Source organism: Harpia harpyja, chromosome 13 (genome assembly GCF_026419915.1).
Source record: "Harpia harpyja isolate bHarHar1 chromosome 13, bHarHar1 primary haplotype, whole genome shotgun sequence".
Lineage (NCBI taxonomy): Eukaryota > Metazoa > Chordata > Aves > Accipitriformes > Accipitridae > Harpia > Harpia harpyja.
Window position 1 is genome coordinate 33,272,610 of NC_068952.1, and position 25,764 is coordinate 33,298,373.

Consider the following 25,764-nt stretch of genomic DNA (forward strand, 5'->3'; position numbering starts at 1 on the left):
GGTTCCAAGTGATGCTGACAGTCCATCTAATCAAATTGTCTTCCCAGAGGCAGGATGTTTTTAAAGCATTATGATCAATACATTGGAGTTTAAATCCACAACCTCTTTGGCTATTATTATATTGGCCTATCCGAAAACAGAACAATATCAGTTTCCTCTACCTGCAGGTCATTTCCAACCTGTCCTAGACTGATGAGGCAGGCTTTAAATTCATCAGAATGTAGATTGTCAGATTCATCCTAGCATCCCATCACAGGTCATGCATTTGGGAAGGTGAAAGGAAAGAAAGAAAAATCACAGATCAGGTTAGTTGGTTAGTACAGAACATTCTACTCTTGTATTAATAACCATGTTTTTACAGAAGTTCATGGAAATGTAACGTCAACATATTGGAATGAATTACCTAAAAGTGTACAACTTATGCAGTTTCACGCTTTAAGTTTTTTCTTAGTAGAAGAGGGTCCTTACTTCAACTACAGAGTTAAAACTGTGCTTCCTCTACAGGTACTTTTTTAACATTTTTGCTTCCTTCATTTTCTATTGTCATACAGTGTGTGTGAGATGCAGTAAAAAGATCACTGAACCTGGGTAAAACATTTTTTCCCCACTCAATTACTGTTACTTCACTCTTGATCTGATAATATTACTTAACAACTGCATATGCATATCTCAAGAGAGAGTAGAACAAAACAATTGATTTCTTGTCTAGATCCAAAATTAATTTATAACTGACATAACTTATTTTCAGTTATCTGTCATCTTTAATAATCTATCCAGTAAGATTTTTCTTTGAAAACTGACTTTAAAAAAGCCCCATTGAATTCCAGGTTAAATGGCTCCTAGTAACAACACATCAAACTGGATCATTGTTTTGAACCAATATTTTTTTCCATTTTGCAGGTCAAGAAATTCACACTAACTTCTTAAAAACAGACTGGCTCGTCTTTTTCTTCCCGTTTGTACAAAATGTGTCCTATCAGAGGTGTACTTCAGATTGAGTTAACATGAATACAATTAAAGAGATGTTCTAAGATAAAAAATTATTACCCTTATTGATTTTACAGACTGACAGTTTGGAGAAGATCCAAGGTTTTCTGTCTGCTACATATTTGCCTGCTAGATGAATAATTAATTTTTAAAATTTCTGTATAGTTATGCATAACTAAAATTATAGGAGTTTTAACAAATGCACTGGGTTTATTTAATATAGTAATAGGATAAAGTGGTGCTTTATTAAGTTCATAATGCCATGCATTTTTGACATATCGTGCTGTTATTATATTGACTCCCTCTGCATCAACCTCCACCAGCTCCATAAAGGGAAGATGAAAAATAACAGCGCGAAGTCAATGACGAGATAAAGCAAAGCTGCAAAGCTGGAGCAGCATTTAGTTAAAAGCCATCATGACAGTGAAGTTTTTTTCCTTTAATATTTCCATTTTACAGGATCATTCCTGCTATAAAGCATTCAAAATGGTTTATTTTATCATTCTGAAAATGTTAATCCAGGCTGGCTTGAAACTTTCAAAAAACATCCTGGAGACAGGCTACAGCAGGTCCCACCAGGAGCGAAGTCAGCTCATTTTACCTTATTTCTAAAGCCAAAGATATTACTGTGTGACTGCAAATAAAATGATATAAAAATGGGAGCTAGGAGCCAAATCCTGTGCCTCCATCTCCTCTACCAGGCATTGGTAGAGGACTATTAGCCACTTGACTACACCAGGAGGGTGTGTGTCAGTATGTGCACAAGCTCCCTAACCAGGCACGCATGGCAGCGGTAGTTGTGCAACAGGTAGTGAAGGGCAGACAGGAGTGACAGAGGCCAGCACATCTACCAAGAAACCATTTTCTTTAGGAGAGGAGCACAATGGTTGTGCTGGAGCTCACAACCATCATCTGGTTAAGTGGGACTCCCCAGTAAGGTCCAAGTAGTTGTGCCACGTGCTATAGCAGGTTCTCATATTCTCATAGTGGTTTTTTTTAATCTGCATCACATATGGCCTAAAAAGGCATCTTTGCCTTTGCAGTATATGAGAGTTTAATGGGATACAATGGTATTTTGCAATTAATGCATAGATCAAGCCCATGCAAGGGCTTTCTCATTGGGAAATTGTTCTTTATTTTTTGCACACCAACATTAAGCACTGAAATTAGTTTTATAAAGCATATAAATAACTTTGCCTTGTTCATCTTTTCCTGTCAATACAAAGTAAAACACTGAAATCCCCCTCCATCTTTCATTATTAGTCCCCAGAAATCTTATCCTTCCCCTTTGTGATTTATACATGGCCTTATAAAACAAGTGAGCTTCTGAGTCAAAGTAATCCATTCTTAAATATGTCCTTCAGTTTCCTGAATGCTAACTGACCTGCATAAGCCTGATCATGTGGTTACTTTAACAGGGAGCTGTTGTTTTTCTGTTAGTAGAATATAGGGTGGCATGATGCTATTGTTCTGCACAGCTCCTACTTAAAATCTGTAGTTTGCACAAAAATCCATAGTAGAATATATTAACAGCCATTAGGATATTACATGCAGAGTGGCTGCAGATATTTTATCACATACTTTGCAGTCTTATTTAGAATTTACTAAATATACTGAATCTGAAAAAGGAATCTCTGCATAAAAAGACTTCAAAACCAGTGACTGACAACGTATCTGTGTTGGTGTCCCAATTTGTCTGCATACCATAATTTAGCTATGCACCATTTGGAACAGTTCTAAACTGCTTCTGTGATTCAGACATTGTGTCCCACTTTCTCTTTTTTTCCTGTATGCAGTCACATTAAGGAAGGAAATATACCAGCATTGCTAAAGATTTATATTTATACCTACAACTAGACTGTGCCTTCAGGCACAGCCTCCAGCAAGGAGGAGTGGGTAAGCAGCAGCATCCTCAGGAATAACCTGTGGGGTACCAGCGTGCGTACATGCCTGCTGGAAACACAGGAGCCTAGAGGGCTGCCCCCTTGCCCCAAGGGAGATAGTGTATTACCACTGCCTTCAACGAGGATGACTTGTAACGCTTTCTGTGCTAGCACATCTCTGCTGGTGGATGCACGGAAAGAAACACAGCTCTTCCTGCCCTTGTAATTCTTACATGGATGGTGCTCACTTACTCACTGTAGTTTGAGAATCAGGGGCATGTAGCCCCCCCCAAAAAACCCCCCTGTAAAATACCAAATAGTTTTCTTTCAAATATTCAACATGTAGAAGCCATTTAAAACAATTCACCCAATTATTTAGCTCTGTTTCAGAGGATTAACAACTGCAGAATTAAGCCCCATAATGGATTATGAACTGTAAGATTTTTATTTTTTTATATATTCTTCCTGGGCAGGAAGGTAGGGGTTCCTTCCTCAGATTTATAAGCAAAGAAAGTTGTTTCTAGAAGCACTCCATAAAAAGTTGTTAGGTTTATGTGTACCAAAATACATTCTTTAAAATGGGGAAGGGAGCTACTCTGCATATTAGTACTCTGCTGACATCCTCAAGACACACTAAGAGTCAAACATTAAGATATGTCTTAAATTGGAGAAATGCCATAGAAGTCCGAGCTATAGCATGCATAAATGATTCTGTCGTGGTTAGGTATTTAAAGCCTACTCATCAGGGACAGTATTAATTTTGGGGATCTTTTCTGGCTATTCATCATTGTGAATAGCAGTCCAATTCTTTCAGTGTATTTTTTAAACTATGACAGGCATTCGGAAATGCTGCTAAGCACAACAAAATTATTACATATTCTGCTAATTCTGTCTGACATGGAGAAGCCAGTATTTTTCATGTTAGTGCTTACGTTCAGATGATCAAATTTCATCTTCATTTCTATTTAAGGTAATCAAGACCATAAAAGAATCCATTACTGCCTTCTCTATCTAAATTCCAAGTTTAGAGTCTTCATTATTTTGTGTGCCCCAAAGTAACCCTGAAGCACTCTGGGTTTCCTTTATTCGCCAACACTAAATATTCGAGTGTGCAAGGACATAGGAAGGACATAAAAATGAAAAACAAGCCTGCCTCTCTCAAACATGTTTGTCCAATGTCTCCTTCTAGCCTGTGTAGATTGAGTCGCATCTGTCCATTAAATTACAGTGTAATTTAATCAGTATAAGCTCCTCTTTCATCAGTGTTTCTACTATTTGTCCCCTCCAGAAAGCCTGGCTGGATGGCTGAGTGGTTTTAAATCTTAACCTTCTTCCTTTCTTTAACTTGCATTATGCTACTAAGAACATAATTGTTGCACTGTGTCAGTGCAAAAGCCCTCCTAGACCAATTTCCCATGTCTGATGCTAAGGGAAGGAGTATACTAAAGGGGTCATATGGAAAACGGTCCTTCCCTTAACATGATCCTTCCAGGCCTCTTTTTTAGGGCCTTTGGATTATATCTGTCATGGGGGAAGGTAAGGTCTGCAGCTAAACTTGCAGCCCAGGCCCAGGTTGTTGAGGCCATAGAAACTGATGAAGCATCTATCTCCTTCCACTACTGACCCAGCCACTCAGGCTTCCTGCAACTGAAGCAAGGGCAGAAGGGACACTGCCAGGAGCCGTGACTCATTACAGCCTGAAGAAAGCAGACAGCCAAGGATAGGCAAGGATCTAGGAGCTGGGAAGCACTTCTGTGTTGCACGTTATTGTCATAGCCCATCTCCAACCTGCCTGCAGCTGTGTGACATGAGTACCCTTTTCCAGGCCATACAACATTTCCTAAGGCCTTGCTCTGTTGTATCCTTCAGTATCTCAAAGTCTTACTGTATCTGCAAAGCCTAAAGATCCATAACAAAAAGGCTGGTTAGTGTAGGATTTAGCTTCTCCCCTCAAGACCTTCTGAGGCACGAAGAGATGCCCGTAATATCTCCTCAGCCACTGAACCAGCCCCGCTGCGAGCGTGGCAGAGAAGTCATCTATGAACCACAAAGAAACAGGGATGCTAGAAATGGCCATCTAGTCTAAGACATACTAGGATTCAGTCACCTTGCTTGCTTATCATTAGGGAGCTGTCAAATCTTTGTGCAAAGTCCCTGGTTTCCCTTAATAGGGTCTCTCAAATCCTGGCGTGTAATTTATCCAGGCCTGGTACTCTGTCTGCTTTTAATAGGTCTAATTGCTCAGTTATCTGCTCCAGTGCATTGGGAAAGACATTTAGTATGCTACTTCCTTCCACCCTAGGATATTTATTTCTGCTTCTGTAATGTTATCTTCTGCTTCCTTAGAAAATACAAAAAGGAATTATGCTGCACTAGAATTACATTAAGATTTTCCATAAAATCTGTTCCTGGTTCCTGTGTAGCTAACCTTTCCTATGCTTGTGTGTTTCTTCAGAAAGCAGAGGTTTGGCAGTTCTGCTTTTTCTTCTAAACAATTAAGGATATTCTAAAGAATATTTAGCAAACTATGGCTGTCAGCATCCAATGCACATCAAGTATAAGTCCAGGTATGGGCAACCATTTTGAGTAGAGCTGGACAAACAGGATGTCAGTGAAAAGAAAGTGGCATTTTGCTATAGCCTGAAATGATTTGAAGGAGCCGACTCATGTGATAACAGAATATAAGTTGGGGGTTAAGCATAATCTGCTAACTACAGGAATCTGTCCTGGGAAAAAGACAACAGCCTGGTGCTGCAGTATGGTAATCTTTTTTCAGTATTTGAAATGTGAACTTGGTTTTGAAGGTGGGTTCATGTGAGCACAGAGCCAGCAGAGCTAACTCATGTATAGATTGTTCTCCAACTGGGAATGTCAGATTCCTGTCTGCATGTATTTTGCTATTGTGTCTATTAATAGCTATCTTTTTAACCTTCTATCCATGAATACTGTGTAACTCACAGAAGGAGTGAGTTAAGTTTCTTCACAACAGTGTTTTCATTCCTACTTTTTTATTCATCCATGATTAGACAACTGAAAAAACCAGCCTCTTATTTCCCACATACAGCCAGAAAAATAAAGGATTTTCCTTGACAGCTGTCAGTGCCTCAGCTATATTCCCCACAAATCTATTTCTAGGGGGACAAGTTGTGAATCAAACTAAAAAAAACAAACCTGTAATCCAGATTACAGGTAAATTTAATGAGATGGAAGTGGCTGGCAAGTACATAGAACATCCCGCACTGCTTTAAATAAAGGGGCACATTATTTTCCAAAACACACAGATTTATCCAGTTCTGCCTGTTATTTGAACAAATACTCAACCATATTAGCAGAACTAGAATTCCACATTACATTTAAAGAGTAAATATTAATCTTTAATGTATCTGTACAATGCTATGATTTCAAAAGGCTGTAAATTCTTTGTTAACAGATCTTTTTTGCTGTTTTAAAAAGAGCCCATTGCTACTGCATTTGCAGTTTTTTAAAAGGCTTACATTTGGAATGAAAAGAACTTGGTTTTGGGAACAATAAATATTGCTAGTTGAGAAAAAGCAGGAGTACTGTACCCTGTCAAAATGATTGAATGATGCTCTGAAGTCATTCATTTGTTCCTGGGTGATACCCTTGGCATCTCTTGTGAGGATCTGAGTCTCAACCTCATTGATAGTTCGAGCAATGGTGGTAAGTAGGAGCTCCCATCCAACACGGATGTGCTATGAGAGAGAAAATACTGATTTATTAAAGAACCAAATACATTCTTCTAGGAGTATAAAAAGTACAGTAAGCAAAAAATCAGCTCTAAATATTTATGTGATGCCTTTTCCATACCACTAACTCTATATTATGACCAAGGATCATTAGAAATAAAAACTACCTTCAGAAAAATATGGAACTGGTTTCTAAATGGGTACTTCTTCACCAAAAGTAAAAATAAGTGAAAATAAAACAAGTCTTATGAGATTATCAGAAAGTCTGCCAAATTCCATCTTCTGTTGCTGTCTCTTCAGTTCAGGGAAGGTAGTTATATGGCAGAGGAGGGCAGAATAAACTAACAAGTGCAAAAGGGAGTAAATGGCTACCTCCATAGTATAGTTGGTGTGCTTGTTGTCAAACACCAGGGCTTCTTGTATAAGCTGATGATCTCCTTCCAGTTTGTCAATGTTGTGTTTATAATTAATGATATTGTGCTCATATTGCTTCAGCTGATTCATCTGGTCCTCCAAAGGCCCTGTCATTTCAATAGAGCTGCGGGCAATTTCCTGTCAAAAGAAACAAAGACACCCCCCCCCAGCCCCGCAAAATTTAACATTCAAATTTGCTAATTTGACCAACGTTCAGATAAGTATGTAATATTTTCATACTAAGAAGCAATAGTAATAAAACTTTCATACAGTGGAGACAAGAAATTTTACTCCAGAAAACACATTTCAAAAGAAATGTGGCATATTTATTCTGGAATTAGTACTGAGACCCCAGTGATCCTGGTATCTTTCCTTTACAGAAATCAGAAGCTAAATAGAAATTGTTTAGTGATTGATTTTTCAAAGCCACATCTCCTTCTCACCATCAAGGTAGCACTTATACAAGCTTCCACAGTTTTAAAAATCATCTTAACAGGTGCTAAATACTTCAGGATCAAACAGCTGGTGAACTATCATGGAGATTGCTGTTGTCCTGTATATAAAGCTGAGAGAAAAAATTTCAAACCACTTTGCTCATCAGCTTCTGCGTGAGGGTCTGACACTCACCTCCATCTTGGTCTGGATCCATGGCCCAATGACATTGGCCTGAGCAGCAAACTGGCGACGCAGGCGCTCGTTTGCATGCTGGCGGGCTAGCTCCTCCTGCAAGGATTGATCCCTCTGAGGCACCAGCTGCTTCACCTGTTACAGTGGGAAAGCGCTGAGTGTGAGTAGGCACAATTGAATAGTTTAAAAACAAATGGAAGAAATAAATCTACAGTTACTAATTTTTCTTATTGGTCTGAAGGTTGATATCATAAGGACAAGCCAGAAACATGATCACTATTTACCAATTCTGTGCTAACATAAGAAATTGCTAATATGGTCTTGGGCAGCCTGACCAGAGAGACTGACATGGAGAGAGAAGAAATTCTCACCTCTGAATGGATTCAAGTGCAAGACAATTATTTAACTTGAACTGCTATTAGAACAGTTACTTTGTTTTTCTTTTGAAACACAGGTGATTTTTCAATCTCTAAGTAATTGTGCTAAGAATAGTTGGGGCAAAACATTTCATTTGAGCACAGCCATTATGGTAGGATAACATGAGACATGTTCTGTCCATCATGTATATCTGAAGGTCTCTAATACACTGCAAATGCTTTTTTTTTGCTTACCCTTCTGGATTGCCCTGGGAGATTCTGAATTTAGTCCTTATTGCTTGGTTTTTATAACCCATTGAGGGTGTGTTCTTTTCCATGTAAGTTTATGCATTTGGTAAATTCGTACATTCTACACAATCATTTACCTTCAGCACAGTATCTGTCTTGGTTCCTAATGAAATAAAGTTTGTGTGATTGCTCTAGGAGCCTCTCTTTAATCCCTCCTCAGCAATTTCTTAAGGTAATTGCCAATTTCAGTGTAACTGGACAGAATATTAATGGTCCCAAAGATGCTAATTTTTTACAACATTTGTGAAAAGCAGCAGCTGGGTAGAAAAGACACACAAACTACTGTTTATATTGAGAGAAAGAATGCAATCATTTTCTCTCCTTCTCATGGCACCCCTTGGCCCATCCACTGGCCAGACACCAGCTCTGTAGTAGCCCCAACACATGCTTCTCTTGCCCTGCCAAAAAGGACTTAGATAATGTTGAGTGATGGGAGCAAGGGATATTGTGAAGCGAGCCTAGCAAACATAAGAGAGAGCATTAGATACTGTAGAAAGTTCGTTCTGGCATCTGGTTATCTAGATTAATTTACAGATTTATTGTAAATTTCTCTGAATATTCTCAGTATTCCTAAACTTGAATACTATGTTATTACCATGTCCTTTATGTATTTAGCACACATTACCTTTTCCCACTTGCTACGAATCTCTTCCACAGTAACAGTGCTGTAAGGATTGCTTGCGCTTATTCTCATGCTGTAACTCTGAATAACTTTTTCAACTTCATTCTGGATTGACAGTATGGCCTGTCTTTCACCATCTGCCTCTGGCAAAGTAGCTTTAAATTGATCATGTGCAGAGATTAAACTCTAAAATCAGAAACAGAGAGGGAAAGCATGAAAACTTTAATGTTTCTTCCAACATCTGGAACATCTGCTGTAAATAAGCACAGCTCCTCTCTCAGCCTCTCAAACACCCTGTCTACATGTATCTGTAGATACAGGAAATAATACATGTAGATACATTCATGAAACAGCCTCATTGACTTTATCAGGACCATTGCTTCTTCCATGATGTCTGGAATATGCTTTCATACCAATGAGAAACCCTATTTATAATAGAGCAGACATTGCCTATCACAAAGAAAACGTCAAGACAGATATGGGAGGTTTTTTCTTTACACATGTTCTACTCTCTAAGAAGGAAAAGCTTCCTTTCTTGTTTTCCCTATGACTGTAAGCCAAAAAATAGACAATGATTTACCTGAATTTCCTCTATGCTATGAACAATAAACATGTCCTGTAGGTCTTCCATAGCACCTTCCATCCAGTTGTTGAAAGGAGCAGCTCTTTTGGCAAACTCCAGGTGAAGCTGATCAATCGTTTCGAGCAATTTCTCTGTCCTCTGTACAGGTTGGGAAAGGTACATTCCTTCATTACTAGGGCAAGACCTAACTGTACATACATACCCACTCATGCACAAAGTCATGCCTCATCTTTTCAAAAGCAATTGATTGTATGGTTGACTGATTTCACCACCTGCTTTAAGGGTTCTTACTCAAGGCAATAGGACTAATTGCAGTAAAGATACTCATATCCAACATGTTAAAAGGAGTGTATGCCTTTGAAGGATAACAGGTGAAATTGCTCACTACTGATATTTTAAGTATTTTTGTTATTGTGATCTATTGCAAATCAATTAAAATCTGCTAATCTTGCTTTAGTAATTTCTTTTAAGTATAAAAAGGAAGAGTTAGACATATGTTTTCCACCTTGGCATACATGGGTGCAACTTCCTCTTTTCTTAAGGAACAAGGTTTTGGAAAGTATCTCAGTGCTTTGGAATACTCGCTACCAAAAAATTAACCCAGTGCTGGCCATTATCCTGTACCTCACCTGATTAAGCTCAGACAAGTATGAAAAGGTAAGCGCCTAATGGCTTTTGGTATTCTTGCTGGACATCAAATTCCCAAACAGTGGTACTATAAACCACATGCCATTTGTTGCTGCTTTAGAACTGTCCTTGGCAGCTGAGTACTGTCAAGTCTGCTCTGAGCAATTCAATCTCTTTGCAAATGAAACCACACTAAAATGAAAAGGAGATCTAAGGAAAGGGTTTGTTGCTGTTTGGATTCCAAAGTGGATGCTCAACGGCAGTGTTTCTAGATCTGAAACAAATGGTTCATTCCCCACTTCCTGCCTCAGCTGAGCTGCTGATCATTGTTATATGGTTTACCTCCAGTGCCTCTCTCCTTTTCTGAGTAAGTGTTCCCAGGCTGTCCCATTGGTCACATATCTTTTGGCATCTATCATTGACACTTGCAGCATCATGGTAGTCCAGTTCACTAAGAAAGAATGAAGACAAAAATCTGTGTGACTTTCTGAAAGACAGGAGCAGTTGCATTGTCCACACTCTTCCACTGGCCCTCAGTAATTCTTCCCCTCTTTTTTGCAATATTTCTCCTCTAGGTAAGCAAGTGTTGCAGTATAGACATGTATGATCTAGACGTTTCAAGAAGCACAGTACAGGAACAGGATCAACCTCCTCTGTTGTGTGAAAAATCAAGTATCCATGTGTGACATCCAGGTATTAAAGACAAATAAGATGTCTAACCATCTTTGTCTCAGCTATTCCTGTGGCACAAGCAATTTGATCTCCTGAAGACCAGAATGCTTCAGTCTGAGGCTTTATCAAGTTTCTGAAGATTGGTACAGTTTAAAATTAATTAGCCTGAAATATATGTTTCATTTTAAATAATCTAATGATCCTTTCCAGCTTCATATGGTCTGAAATTATTTAACTGAGAAAAAGACCTCAGGTTGCATTCAAAGCATAATCTCTCTCTCACAGGCCTGGCAATACTAATAGGAGCTGCCCAGATATGGGGCACAGAGAAAAATTTTCATCTTCCTCTCCAGGAACTCCTCACAGAGCTACACGCTAGAACTGGCTGGGTGAGAGAACAGGGATCTCCAGACCCACGTATGCCACCAGCATGAATCAGTGCACCCACAAAGGATGTAGCAGTTAGCATTGCTTTTTCACCTGCTTAATAGGCTTATATTATCCTGCCAGAAAGCAACTTACTATTCTGCCTAAGACTGGAATAACTTTTTAAGGCTCTGTCCTGAGATTCTGCACTGAGTCTGTCTCAAATTGAATTTTTTACCTCAGTGACAGATAATCCCCTTGGTTCTGCTGCAGCCACCATGACCATAATAAAATACATGTGTTTGGCACTTTGGAAGCTCACTTTTATTGGTGTATCATCATCCACTGAATTTAGCTCTTGGCTGCTCCTTGAGGACACTTTGCCCAGTACTAAACATTGCAGAGTGTGATTATGTGACAGCATGGCAGTATGAAGCTAAGATTTACTTTAAGGCCTGAACAAGACTTTAAATGCAGATAGAATTTGTTTCCTTCTTTTGAGAATTCTTCTCTTGGCAATTGGTAAGAGGAATGTACAGATCACTCCGCCAGTAACTTAGAGAATCAGAGGACAAAATGAGAACAGAGGTAGCTTTCCTCTGTGAAGCCACACTGTAGGCCAGGGGCAGTGTTCATGCTTCCTCCTCTAAGCTCAGTCAGAGCAATCTGGTTCAGGATAAAGTTGAGAAGTATGTGAACTATTCTGTTTAAAAGAGGCTTCACATGTGCTGCAATCAATCGACTGTTGAAAGTAAAGAATGGTAAAACAAGTAAAAAATAAAATGCCATAACAATTTAAAAAAAAATAACAAAACCAACCCAAAATTGTGAAAGTAGAACTGTTACATGTAAGGAGGAAGCTGCCAGCAAGTCACACTATACAAGGGCTTCTTAACTCGAAAACTTGCTACCTCCTTGAGAGCAAGCCTTTTTCTTAGCCTTCAAGGGAAAAGCCATCTATCTATTAAGAAATTTTAAGTTGGAAGCATGGAGTTTTGGATGAAACAGGCTGAGATATATTTTGCTGCTATGAGTTTTTGGCTGGAAGTTGGGTTTTTTCGTTATAGCATATTGAGATTATTAGATGATGTTCCTGTGTGAGCTGTGAGCTCACCAAGTGGATGGGATGTAGAGATTCATATTCTGGTCTCTTCGCATACCAAATCTAATATACCAGAATATGGACAGGGTGTTTTTCCAGATACTCCAGGTCATATGCCTGAGACTACTCCAAATTTCATTTTTGCTTCAATGGATCACTTATCTCCTTTTGTCGATTAGGATAAGGGCAGGTGTCCTTCCATGAAAGTGAGGGACTGATTGTACCAGCTCTGGTCAAAGTCCTGGAAGGTAATGTGCAACGTTCCTCCACCAGCTCTGCCAGGGAGGTTCAGTCATTCCCCATAAGATCTCTGCTATCCTATTTCTTCCAGGGGTATGTGCTGTGGACAAATAGGTAGGAGAATAATATTATCAAAACAACTTTTAAAAAGGGCACCCGTGGGTCAAAAATCATAAGTTAGATTACCAAATGGCATTAAACAGTGTAGCTCCACTGCCTTTCTGGGCCTGCTGTAGTTTACTTCAAATAAGTGTATTATATGTGTCAAAGAACATTTTTCTGCTCAAAGCAGGAGCAGAGGTAAAAATAACAACTCATAAGAGATTATTTACTTGGAAATAAAACACAGGTTTACATTCCTTGTCCTATTAGTTTTTGTATCTCAACATTGAAGCTGTGAAGAGACTAGATTTCACATTTTATAAAAACTTTTGCTTATCATACATGCACAAAGTAGTGCTGCACATGTTACAGATCTTCTAAGAGCACAGCCATTTCTATTCATTTGGTTATTTGAAATCTACAGCCTTTAGAAACTAAAAATCATCAAGCTATTCCTACTGATCTTACAAGTAATTCAATCTTATCTGTAAAGAATTAAAAATTCAGTCAAATTTTGTCCTGATCCAGAGAAGAACAAAACTTACGTACGAGCTCACTTTAGGAACGGTGATAGTGTCACAAAAATAACCTGTTGAGCAACATGCTTTAGCACTGCTTCAGAACCAGGCTCATGTTAATCATGCACGTAAGCACAATTCGAGCCCAGGTTTCCAGAAGCAAAAAGACTCTGCAAATCAGTGTTACAGATAGTGCTCTTCTTGGCTGAAAATCAGTGGCTATACTAGAAGTGATGGATATACAAGAAACTACATTCAAAAAATTTTATCTTGATGATTGAAAACATTGAAATGAGCACACAAGATCATAAATGAATATGGCATTTCATAGTACAGCTCACTGAATTTCTATTTAGCATTTGCTATGTCATAAATGGCAAATTCCATTTTAGAAATGCCTGACTTTTTCCAGCTTTGTACATAGCCCTGTCCAAGCCTCGTCATGCCTCATTGCCAAGGAATATCTAAGTCTATACAGGCTGGAACACAACAATCTTACTGCAGCATCCTGGCTGGAATCACTTGCTTGCACACATGCACAAATCCTTTATCTAAACAGCACCAATCAACAAGCTTGTAGCACCTTTAAACTTAACCACACAGTGGACTGAGCTGCTGCAGCAGAAAATACCAGAACAGACAGGAAACTGTAACTGGTAGAGTTCAAGGTCACACAGCAATTGCTCTCCTTTGAAATAGCGACATTAGGCAGCCAAGAGATTGACTAAAACAAAACATGGAGGTGTACTGACTTGGAATTTGGACACAGATGATGATAACGATTTCTATAAGGGCCTGATCAAGTGATGAAAAAAACTAAGAAAAAAATACCCACATTGACTAATAGGCTTTGTACCAGGTGCCAATCCACATTTCTTAGCATCCAGACATTAGTCAATCCTTCTTTAAAAATATGATTGGAGAAAGAAATTAGCATTTTCCTCCATAATTTCATTGTGTGAGGAATTATGTATAAATAATTAAAATCAATATTTAAATAGAAGCTGTCCGTTTGCTTGCAGCTAATGATAACACTTGACCTTTATGACTTTTCATTAAGTGTTCTCCAAGGGCATTAAGCATAACTGAGCTACTGAGTCTCAGTGAAAAATCAGGCACTGATAGCCCCATTTTATGAAGAAGCAGAGAAGTCATTGAGCTGCTAGAGCGTGTCCAGAGAAGGGCAACCAAGTTGGTGAGGGGCCTTGAGCACAAGTCTTATGAGGAGCGGCTGAGGGAACTGGGGCTGTTCAGTCTAGAAAAGAGGAGGCTGAGGGGAGACCTTATCGCTCTCTACAACTACCTGAAAGGGGGTTGTAGTGAGGTGGGTGTTGGTCTCTTCTGTCAGGTGGCTGGAGATAGGACAAGAGGAAATGGCCTCAAGTTGAGGCAAGGGAGATTTAGGTTAGATATTAGGAAAAATTTTTTTACTGAGAGGGTTGTCAAACATTGGAATGGGCTGCCCAGGGAAGTGGTTGATTCACCATCCCTGGAGATATTCAAAAAGCGAGTGGACAGGGTACTCCAGGGCATGGTTTAGGGGGCATGGTTAATGGTTGGACTCGATGATCTTGAAGGTCTTTTCCAACCGAAATGATTCTATGATTCTATGATTCTATAGGTCGACGTAGAGCACCTCTAAAAGCAATGGGTTTTCAGCATCTTTGCAGCCCAGGCCACAAATAACTCGTTTAACTTCACACAGCAAATTACTGAAACAACTGAGAAGAGACAATCCTAAAATAGACAGGATACAGTGTTCACTGGCCTCACCAGCGGTAAAGGACACAGGGTTCAAAATGCTGGTAAGCAGATGCTGTGCTATGTATACTACATTCCCAAAGTTTCTCATCACTTATAAAGCTGAAGCTGAATTAACAATGATTAGGTGTTTCAGAAACTTTCTTTAGTACAAAGAGGAACAAATAACTCCACAACAGAGATCATGGCATGCCAGAAGGTTTTTCATAAGCTCACATACTCAGTGAAATCTCCATTCTCTGTGTTTTTCAGACTTCTTTCACACTAACTAAAAACCAGTGCTTACTCTGCCCACTGTGCTTTACTTTTCCTCCTTTAAATAATCTTGAAAAATAGGACTTTTCTTCTAAATCCATTTGAATTATACAATTACTGTAAGTGCTGTTGCTATCAGGTATGAACTACATCTTTAGACAACTCTCTGATTTTTAAATTGTTAATGAATGTGGAGCTGTTTATGAGTCATGGTCCTTCATAGTGAAAAGAGGGCATGCTTTTAACACTTGAGTTTTGAGTAGTAACTGTTTTGCCTATTCAAGAAGGTGAGAAACTGAAACTTGGGAGAGCTGAAGCCAAGGGCAGGAATCTGAAAATTTTGATCTTGGCTCCTGTTTTGACCACTACTGCACATTTGTTCCTGTTGGCTTTACAGATTTATAATGCAGGTGAGCAATGAATTTAAGTATGTGCCAAATTGCTAAGATCAGGAGTAATGCCACTGATTTACTGTACAAAACTGCTGCAATTAACTGCAGAAGATTATAAAATCAAACGTGCTTATCTTTGTGTACACACCAAGACTTTACCAGAATAGGGACATCAGTATGTAACACTACATTCCTGTTGGTGTGGGCAGAACTTTGCCAACAAAACTGTGCTTCACACAGGTGAATTAACAGTCTTCCCAAAACCAAAAGCAAGCTCCACCAATAAAGACAGAGTTTAGCCAGAGTAACTGCATCAACACTCAGGACTTCTGCTGCCATAAGGGTGTCTGTCAGTCAGGGGCCTTGACTTTTCACATCTCTGACCTATGCAGCTGATGTCAACAATACAGATGTAGCCTAAATGTGTTGCAGAATTGTTCCCAGCTTTCGCTGTGTTTGCTCTGGGCATAGTACACTGAGTGAGCAAGTGTTGGTCCTCTGGCTAAGTTGATGGCACTGTGGGTGAGAACTCCTGCTCTCCTATAGGAAGGCTTGTGTGCTTGATTGCTTGTGTGACCCTGAGCAAGTTATTTAGTTTTCATATGCCCCACTGCCTTTCTGTAAAATGGAGACAATGACACTTCCAAATATAATACGAAGAGATTGTGAAAATAAGTATACTAGAGACAATTAAATCTTCAGAAAAGTCCGTGCATTACCCAGTACTGTGGGGATAATTTAGGGATATGAAGCCCTTTGAAAGGATCAATATACTTGTGGGAAAATACTTGATTTTAAAGTGAAGATGCTTGATCTGTAATTTGTGTAAGCGAAATTATTTTCTAAGTTAAACAACTCATAGCCAGTACCTCTCAGCAGACGATACGAACTGAGAAATAAACACCTCCAGGATTCCCATCAACATACAATGGACTCATCAGCAGAGCTAATGCTAAAATATTACTGTTAAGTCAATTTTAAAATGTTTGATTTCAAATAATTTTAGTCAGTTGAGTATCTATATTTGGTTGGGGGTAAGGGGGAGATGAGGGAAAGGTCTCAGTGACCAGCTCAGATAATATACTTACGAAGCTATCTCTGGAATTCTTACGTTGGTACCTATGACACTATCAAATTCATTGGAAAGAGTTTATCGCAAAGTTAAATGTCAGCAGCTGCAAGCCTTTAAATGGAACATACTTCAGCTCCTGCGCAATGGCAGCGATCTGTTCCACCCTGTCCTGGTGAGCAGCCAAATCACTCTCAAAAGCTTCATGTTTCCTTAACATGGCGCGGACTTCTGTCAGAGAAGCAGATTCATAATCCTTCTGAAGCAAGATCTGCTCTTTGCCTGAAAAAGGAAATTAAAATATTAGTAATTTTTTACAAATTTATTGGTTAGAACAATTGCAAATTTAGTCAACTTTTTAAACTGAGGCATGGTGAAAATCACATGTATGAGATGAAGTCCCACCCCCACTGAAATCAGTAGCAAATTGTCAGCACAACAGTGTTACTCAGAAATATATATTTTTAAAGATCTCTCAGTAATTCCTTGATTTTTGCACAGGCTGTTTATACGGGTCTAAAATAGCAAGTATTACATTGCTTGAGAAACTGGCATAAAAATGGTATATTGGCAAAAACTGGGACTCTAAACTATTGTGATAAGTCTTTTGTAGAGTAGACTTACAAAACCAGAAATCACACTGCTACACTCAGCTTCCCTCTTACTAATGATGTTACTCTTTTTCATGTTCTGCCTTCAATTCATTATTCATTGCAGCACTTCCAAAAAAAAAAAAAAAAAAAAAATTGAGATGTGTGGCTGCCTTTTGTATCAAACACTTAATATTCAGTGGAAAATGCCAACCTATTTACAAAAGGCTAGAGAAGCAAAGAGGAAATCAGAAACTGAAATATTACTCCTCAGTAGCTCCTGCACTGGACAACTGAATCCATACAGACAGCCCCTACAACTGCAGCTCACCACATGGCATTACACAGCTCTGTGAATTCTAGAGCCAGAAGGGACTATTGTTTCACTTGCTATGTACCAGCTTATGTGAAGTTTTCCCTGCCTAACAGCCATAACATGTCACTATGAGTAGTTTATGCTCAGCAAATAGGCTCTCAGGGCTGATAAACACTGTTGTTTCCCTTCTAGTATCTGCTTGGCAGCCATTTACAGCCTTGTATGCTTCCAGCAACTGTGTTATGGGATGGACTCCAGTTTACTTTCACAGTGTGAAAAGATTCTAGCTGGAAAAAGCCAGAAGCATGGCAGAAGCAGGAAGACTGTTGTCGGGGCAAACAAGAGGATGATAGAGCAGATCTACGTTTAATGGTCCCCAACAAAACCGTATGCCAGTGTATGCTCCTATAGCTGTTACAACTACACCTAAGGTTAGGTTACCATTCAAAAACAGAACTATAAATGGGGTGTTATCCAGGGTATGGAGCAAAGCAGAAATGAGTCCGTTATCATGGAGTTTATGTGGACTGTTCAAAACATCATGATGGACAAATGATAATCAACTCAGAATAACTCAGTTAATAATTTCACATTTAACCCATGGTGTCTCTGCATTCCTGGTTGGATTGCTGGTGTACAAATACATAAGCATGCATTAGCAGTAATGACCTCTATTAAGATGCTGAATATTCCCATTAAGTTTGACTCACTATCTCAAGATTATGATTTTTACAGTTACATTTCATTAGCAACGTGCCTACAAGTTAGGAACATGACTACAGTCAACAAAACCTGCAATTTTATCTGTTGTTATTTTAGGTTTCTAAAACTGTCCAAACTACTTACGAGTGAGTCTCTGGGTAGCAAATATTCAGCATTGACAGTTCAACCTTGAACATTAGAACATTAAAAATGTTAAAAGCCATGCCTGCTCACCATATGCCCACTGTTCATGAGTGGAAGCCTTCTGCCTGAATTTCTCAGCCAAGTGTTCAAGTCTCTCCAGTCTTCGTATTTCATTCAGCAGCCACTCTTCATAGCCTTTCTCAGCTTGTTCAAGTCTCTGCCAAGCGCCGGCAATATCCTGTGAAGAGAATACAAGGGAGAGAGGGGATGAAACTATAATCTCTTTTTGTCCAAATTTGCAGATTTCCGATTCATTCACAATTTTGCTCAAAAAAAGAGAAATTTTTATGTCCAGTTTTTGTAAAATCACAGAACCATAGAAAATGTTGTCAGGCAGCTCAAGAAGTCTTCTAGTCCAGACATCTGCTCCTAATAGTGTGCCCTATTCAGGTGGGTTCATGAAAGGAACTCTTATACAAATGGCTTCCAAGCATAGCTATACATTCAGTGTCTTCACGATATATTGCTTTTACCTCCCATTTTACAATGTGCGTGTTCTGTTATGACATACCTATCTTATCAAATTAAAGTGCTTTGCTCTCGGAAGTTGACAATAGCAAAATTATTAGTGTCAAGAGGATTTGGTGTGTATTTTATGTGGAACACAAACTCATTTCACTTTGTGGTGCACAAAGTTTTGTGAGCTTCCTTAGAAACTCAAAGGCATGAGTAGGAAACTGAAGTGACAGGCTGTCCTGGTTTTGGCTGGGATAGAGTTGATTTTCTTTCTAGTAGCTGGTATAGTGTTATGGTTTGGGTTCAGTATGAGAAGAATGTTGATAACACACTGATGTTTTCAGTTGTTGCTAAGTAGTGTTTAGACTAAGTCAAGGATTTTTCAGCTTCTCATGCACAGCCAGCAAGAAGGCTGGAGGGGCACAAGGAGTTGGGAGGGGATGCAGCCAGGACAGCTGACCCAAACTGGCCAAAGGGATATTCCATACCATGTGATGTCATGCCCAGTATATAAAGTGGGGGGAATTGGCCTGGGGGGGGATCGCTGCTTGGGAAATAACTGGGCATCAGTCAGCGAGTGGTGAGCAATTGCACTGTGCATCACTTGTTTTGTATATTCCAATCCTTTTATTAGTATTGTAATTTTATTATTGTTATTATTATCATTATTAGTTTCTTCTTTTCTGTTCTATTAAACTGTTCTTATCTCAATCCACAAGTTTTACTTTTTTTCAGATTCTCTCCCCCATCCCACTGGGTCGGGGGGGAGTGAGTGAGCGGCTGCATGGTGCTTAGTGGCTGGCCGGGGTTAAACCACGACATAAACAAAATCTCTACACAAGTTTTGTGAGCTTCCTCGGAAACTCAAAGGCACAAGTAGGAAACTGAAGTATTTTTTGTGTATGGGGAGTGGACAATGGCCTTTTCCAGATAGTGCAATCATCTATTTATCAAATCTAAGCAACCAAAACACAATGATAGAACAGAGTACAGAACAGGTTTGCTATATCCAACAGGAAATGTTTTGACCCACAGTCAACTTACAATACTTATCAGCAGATGAGAATTCTTGGTACTGACTATTCTTATCTTCACGGTCATAAGAAAAAACAAAATTTAATTTTAAAAAGTAGAAAAAAGCAGAAACATATATTGAACAATGTCTGTTTCTGTAAGTCTGATGACCAAACCGTCAGTGAAACCACTGTGAGTTTTGCTTAAATAAACACTATCTGGCCTCACTGATAGACAAGTATTGGTAACGCTCCCAAAGAAAGCTCTGTATCGTCTCATGTCTTAAGACTATTTGCTCTTAGGGAAAGCCTTCAAAGAGGCAGGAGCATGCTTAAGAGAAAGCAAGATTCTACAATGAAAGGGAACATGTAAAAACAGTGGTTTGATATTGATAAAGTGGCATTTCAATCCTTCACATTGAAATTTTTGTGAGAAGGTTGATAAAAAGGAGAATGGAATATTGATGCCTCCTTTACTTACTGAAACCATTTTTCCCTCTGATGGCATGAAAGCTGGCCGATTGCTGATTCTCAGTTTTGTCTGCAGGGTGTTGAAATTGATCTCCAGCTGACATTTCTCTTGGACTTTGGGAGGTTTGTGTTTGCGGCGGTAGTCCCGGAAATCCTCTAATTTCTTCTGCATAGCCTGCATTGTTTTTTCTGGGGTCCTGTTTTCCAGCCAAGGAATTGTCCGGCGAATCCATTCTAAAAGCTTTCAAACCAACACAAACAGTTGAAATAAAGGCAATGGAAAAGCAACCAAAAAAAGACCCTATTGAATGCACAAATCCTAATCAAGTTTGCTCCATTTTAATATTATTGACTTCAGTTGGTATCAGTACCTTAATGGCAAGTAAGCACAAGATTTTCAAAGCTGCACAATACTTTTTTTACTGATTTGCCCAGATATTCTAGGTATTTCTAGGAATACCCTGATTTTCAGATAGATGAACACACAGGTAAGGTGTAACCTGAGTTACCCAAAATCACTTGCCACTTTCAAAGGTATTGGTCTTGATATTTCAAGTAGTCATAGTTATGAGATCAGGACAGACACCAGCCAAGTAACTCAAGTCATATAAAAACCTTCACTCAGAAGTCCATTAGTGCCAATGTAGCACTACTGACTGTGTCTATGATCTCAGTATGTTTTTGCAGGTTATGCATTAAAGACAAGGGAGCTCTCACTTGCACATCTGTAGTCCTGACTCAACAAATTTGCCATTTACTAAGAAAGGACAGGAGGAGTACAATGTGCCCCCTTCTTCATTCATTTGCTCCCTGTGTTCACAGGTGCATTGTGAACACCCTGAGAGACCCTGTCCAGGTGTGCTTTGCAGTACACAAAGCCAACGGACTTGCTTGGAGTGACAGGATCCTGTATGTATGTTCCACATGTGGTCAAGAATGGCTGTCTTTGGAGATTAGAGAGACAGCAAGCCTGGTATTGGGGCAGACCAATGACAGGCCTCAAAACACCCTTTTTTGCACATTAATGAGACTGAGTGACTTGCTGGAGGTCACACAGGAAGTCTGTGGCAAAGGAGTCACCTGAACCTTGACATCTTGGGCAACTGAGCTTTGTACCCTACCACCGTGAGATTTACCCTTATAGTGTCTTCAGTTTCCTATCTTGCAGACAGTGCATGAATCTTTCAGCTTTCAGTATTTCATGAACATAATTATCACCATGTTACAAATACAGCTGTCTTTACCTCACTTGCTAGTCTCTCATACTCCTCCATCAACCTCTCATTTTCCTGATTCACAGCAAGCACCTTACAGATCCGGTTAGCTGCAGTCTCAGCCTGTAAAACACAGCAAATAAACAGGACATATTCATAAACACATTCTGAGAAAGGTACAGGCTTGGAGAAAGAGAGAGAATGCAGCTGCTGCAAATAAAAATCACATTGTTTTATAGTTGTTGATTTGTGCTCCTAGGTTACTTAGATATATGTTTACCCTCCTTCTTTAGTCACAGATTCCAATGGCATGAATAAGGCACAGATCAGCACAGAAGCACCTGGTTGTACAATGAAGCCTTATTACAGAAGGGAGTATTTCACACTGCCATTATAGTTGTCTAATAAACCTTTTATTTTCAAAGATGACTTAGGCCATTCTTAAAGTCATCCTATTAGGCTAATTTTTTTAAATCACACCAAAAAAGTATTAGATTTGTTAGCCACACTGGAAAGACACCTCACGTGATTCAGGAGTCCCAGACCACTCTGTATTTGCACATCATACATACATACACCCTTGAGAATATATACAGCTCAACCACTGACAGCAAATCTTTTCATGCCTCCTGCCAAATTTATTTGTGAAGGCACTGTGTAGCTCTGCCATATTTAAAATTTACATTAACAGTTTGACATAACAGATCTATACTTTCATACAAATGTGAGTCTGGAGTATATCTAATAAAATAAATATCTGTGTAGACTCCCGTGTTACAGAGTATGTGGAATCCCCCTTTTGCCTGAATAGCAAACCCTTCATACCCAGAAGCAAGAGGGCACAACAGCATCGCTGTGCTCTGATAAGGTGTAAGGGGCCTACCAGACAGGAAAGGAAATGAAATCCTGAGGAGGAAGGAGAAATATCAACTACTTTAAGGGGGTTTTATTATTTTTTTCACATAAGTTGGATTATGTCCATTTGTACGCTGCAAATGTATGAAGCAGAACAGTGGGAAATGCCACATTTGTAAGTGAGAATCCCAGCCTGTAGGACAGATCTGCTGCTGATGTTCTTGCCTCTTATACTAGTACTTTGATCCACCAATAATTCCGTTGGCTTCAGTGGGAACCAGACACAAATACTGTGTTGGATGTCTTCTGTGCCTTTCTGCATCTTTAGGCATCTTTGAAAATCTACCCCTAAATTACTACTCACCATGAGTAAGTCTAGAATAGTCTCAAATCTCCAAAAGTCAAATATTCTTTTATGCAGAAAATGCATAAGATGTTGATGTAGCAACAAATAACAACTCCATTTCACAGTATCTTCAAATACAGTTTTTCTGAAATAGTCTTTATAATCACCAAATAAAGACCCAAAATTAGAAACAGGAATGTCCATTGGTATTAAAGAAGTTCAACTTGCTACAGAACATTAACTAAAACTGGTTCAAGTGTTGGTTAAAAACAAGTATTAGTGCTCAAGTAATACTTGCAATTGTTAATTAAAACCACAAAGTACTAAATTAGTTTTTTTTAATAAACTAGTGGAAATGTGAAACAACCAATCAAAAACACAGCAACCTGAAGGGACAGTTGATTAATACCTGCTCTGCTCCAGCAAAAGCATGGTAGAAGCAGGACACATATGTCATGATAGCTCTCTCATCAGGTTTGGGAGTGTTCACAATATCTACAAGAGGGGGGGAGAAATGAAAACAAAACAAAAAAAAAAGAATCGAGGAGTAGAAAACAAAATGAATAAATAAAAGCACAACATAGTGTCATTCTGATTGTTTTCTTGTCCATAGCTCTGTACTCTGGAAACTCTACAAAGCTGTAATAAATTTAGTGTTAGATTGATGGGTGCTGACAGAATAAAACGTACACTAGAAATTCAACATAAGCTCTTACAAAGAGGTGGAAATTTTTTAATAAGCTTGATCCTGCAGTACTGTCACAGGGGGAGTGACCTTAATTTTACCAGGACTATCTGGTTAAGAACTGGCACACAGATGTCTGGTGACTTAAAACGTGGGGTTTTTTTGACTAAGACACAGGAAAGACAGACTACGTTTGATCTGGGGAGATGTTCTCTGGAAGTTGCATGTGGATTAGTTATAACCTTAGCATTATATATCTGTATTCTTTATGTTACTAATACCTGAAGTATGTCCAAGTCTGAACTGCCTTGCTTTTTAAAATTTTCCTTCTTTTCATTAGGACATGATTCCAGAACTGTTCTGAGATGTCTGTGTATGTTTCTGTGTCTGTTTCGCATAGTAGCAACATTTTAAGTTGCTGTTTGTACTTACCATTAAGCATTTAACATTTTAAAAACAATCCTGAAAGCATAAGAGAAGGGTTTATTCTCTGAGCATCTGTTATGACGATTTGACATCTGTAGCAGGAATAATATCCAGCAGGGAGAAAAAAGATGGCATTCTGCTATTGAAATTGTTTTTTCACTATGAGCTTATTTTCACCTTGCATTTTTAAAGGTGCTTCAAATGAATGCACACAAGTTCAATTAAAGAGAATAATGTCCTCTATCCCATTCAGTAACCAGCTGTCAAAAACCTACTGGATATTACTAGTAAATATACAGAAAGATGAGACAGGAAGGCTTGTTCCTATGGAACAAATGGATAGACTACTACTGGCTCTACTGAGACAGTGGCTCACAGAGAAAATCAGGCAAAAGGAAATGAGCTCAGCTCTAAGACGCTGTCCTAGTAACTAGTGAGGAAAAGATCGGAAGAGGAATAACTGCTGAAAGAAACAAGACAGAAGGTGAAGGATGAGATCTGATCCATCTTCTACAGTCTCACCTTCTGAGCACCAGCAAATGCATGGTAGTAACAGGAAACATAAGTCATAATGGCTCTTTCATCAGGTCTGGCAGTGTTTACTACATCTGTGTAGAGAGAAGAGGGTTAACTGCTCAGAAATTCTCACAAGGTACTTCCATCAGATTATGCTGATGATGCCACCTCAGTGCTGTAAGGATTCAAAATAAATACACCATTATTCAGGTTGCATCTGTTTACTGATATCAGTGCAAAGCTACCTAAGCTTTAGGCATCAGTAAATGGAAAAGATATAACTCTCCCTGAAATGGCAAAACGTCTGAAGGCTGAGACTTTACAGAAGGGTATTGCTACCTTCTGGTTTGTGGAAGCTTCCAAGCAGATGGCATGGCTGGCAGATCTACTGGGTTCAGCTTCACTGTCGCTCCAAAGCAACTTCACCTAAATCACTAGAATTATTCCAGAGTTAAACACAGCCACTGACAGTCACAAAATAGGAGTGCATACAGTGTATATTAGCACAGGGTCCCCGTGACTGACAGGATATTGACATATATTGGAAACCTGTAGAACTCCTGCAGTCCAGAAATGCATTTTGCGCTAAGAAAGGCTCGGATAGTAACGGTTTTGTAATCCCTGCACTAGTCTGTCTTTTTAGTTAATAGCATAAATCACAGGAGAGTTTGGCTTAGCTGGTTGATAGCTTTGTCCCTATTATGGCAGGAAAGAGTAAAAGTACAGAGAGGGTGCAATCAAGGTATGGGTACATTGGTAAAAATGGACCTTTTCAATACTTAACAGAGAAAGGCAGGAAAAGGTGGTTTTACACCAATTACGGCTGAGTGATGAATTACGCTAGTGCAAGCTGCAAGGATTCCTGCCAATGTAAGGAGTGGGAAGATACTGGTGTGAAAAGACCCAGGAATGAGGTGACAATTTCTAATATTAACAGTGGGATTTCTAAGTTCAGGACCAATGTATTTACTGATTTTGCATCTACTTCACATAGTTGTGAACAAAACTTTCCTAAGTTTCCACTGAGAACACAGTGGAAGTAAAGAGAGTAAAAAGTGATGGTGAATACTTAGAGGGCGTTAGAAGAAGCATGATTTCATTTCCCCCTCCCCTGCCAAGAAGGAGAATAGTAAGATAAGGGCTAGAATGTGCAGAAAATCTGGTGAGGGAAAAAAAAGGTTTCTTACATTGTATGTGAAGAGAAAAAAAATGAGGAAAGGAGAACAATAGTAGGAGCTGTTCAATGGCAAGGAGGTAGCACTTCTGTTTATTCCTTGCACAGTATTTCAGAGTAAAATAATTAAGTGGTGCTTGAAAGGGGAATTGCAATTCAAAAGATGAAAACAATTAGTTTTGAAGCATGAAGGTGAAAACAAGA

At 39.1% G+C, this 25,764-nt stretch overlaps 1 protein-coding gene across 7 annotated transcripts in view; it reads right to left on the reverse strand.

Annotated features, from left to right (window-relative positions):
- Nucleotides 1-25,764, reverse strand: part of ACTN2 (actinin alpha 2) — a 70,964-nt gene that overhangs the window by 4,828 nt on the left and 40,372 nt on the right. For 3 of the 7 annotated variants that reach the window (XM_052805787.1, XM_052805786.1, XM_052805792.1), the window contains exons 8-19: nt 24,393-24,478; nt 21,589-21,681; nt 20,355-20,585; nt 18,435-18,582; nt 16,724-16,874; nt 10,458-10,566; nt 9,486-9,626; nt 8,909-9,091; nt 7,619-7,753; nt 6,950-7,129; nt 6,437-6,583; nt 162-239 (exon numbers count right to left, since the gene is read on the reverse strand). In XM_052805787.1, coding sequence (XP_052661747.1) covers nt 162-239; nt 6,437-6,583; nt 6,950-7,129; nt 7,619-7,753; nt 8,909-9,091; nt 9,486-9,626; nt 10,458-10,566; nt 16,724-16,874; nt 18,435-18,582; nt 20,355-20,585; nt 21,589-21,681; nt 24,393-24,478 — 1,682 coding nt within the window. Of the gene's footprint in view, nt 1-161; nt 240-6,436; nt 6,584-6,949; nt 7,130-7,618; nt 7,754-8,908; nt 9,092-9,485; nt 9,627-10,457; nt 10,567-16,723; nt 16,875-18,434; nt 18,583-20,354; nt 20,586-21,588; nt 21,682-23,168; nt 23,255-24,392; nt 24,479-25,764 lie in introns of all 7 variants that reach the window. The other 4 variants (XM_052805790.1, XM_052805789.1, XM_052805785.1 and 1 more) reach the window with 3 other exon arrangements.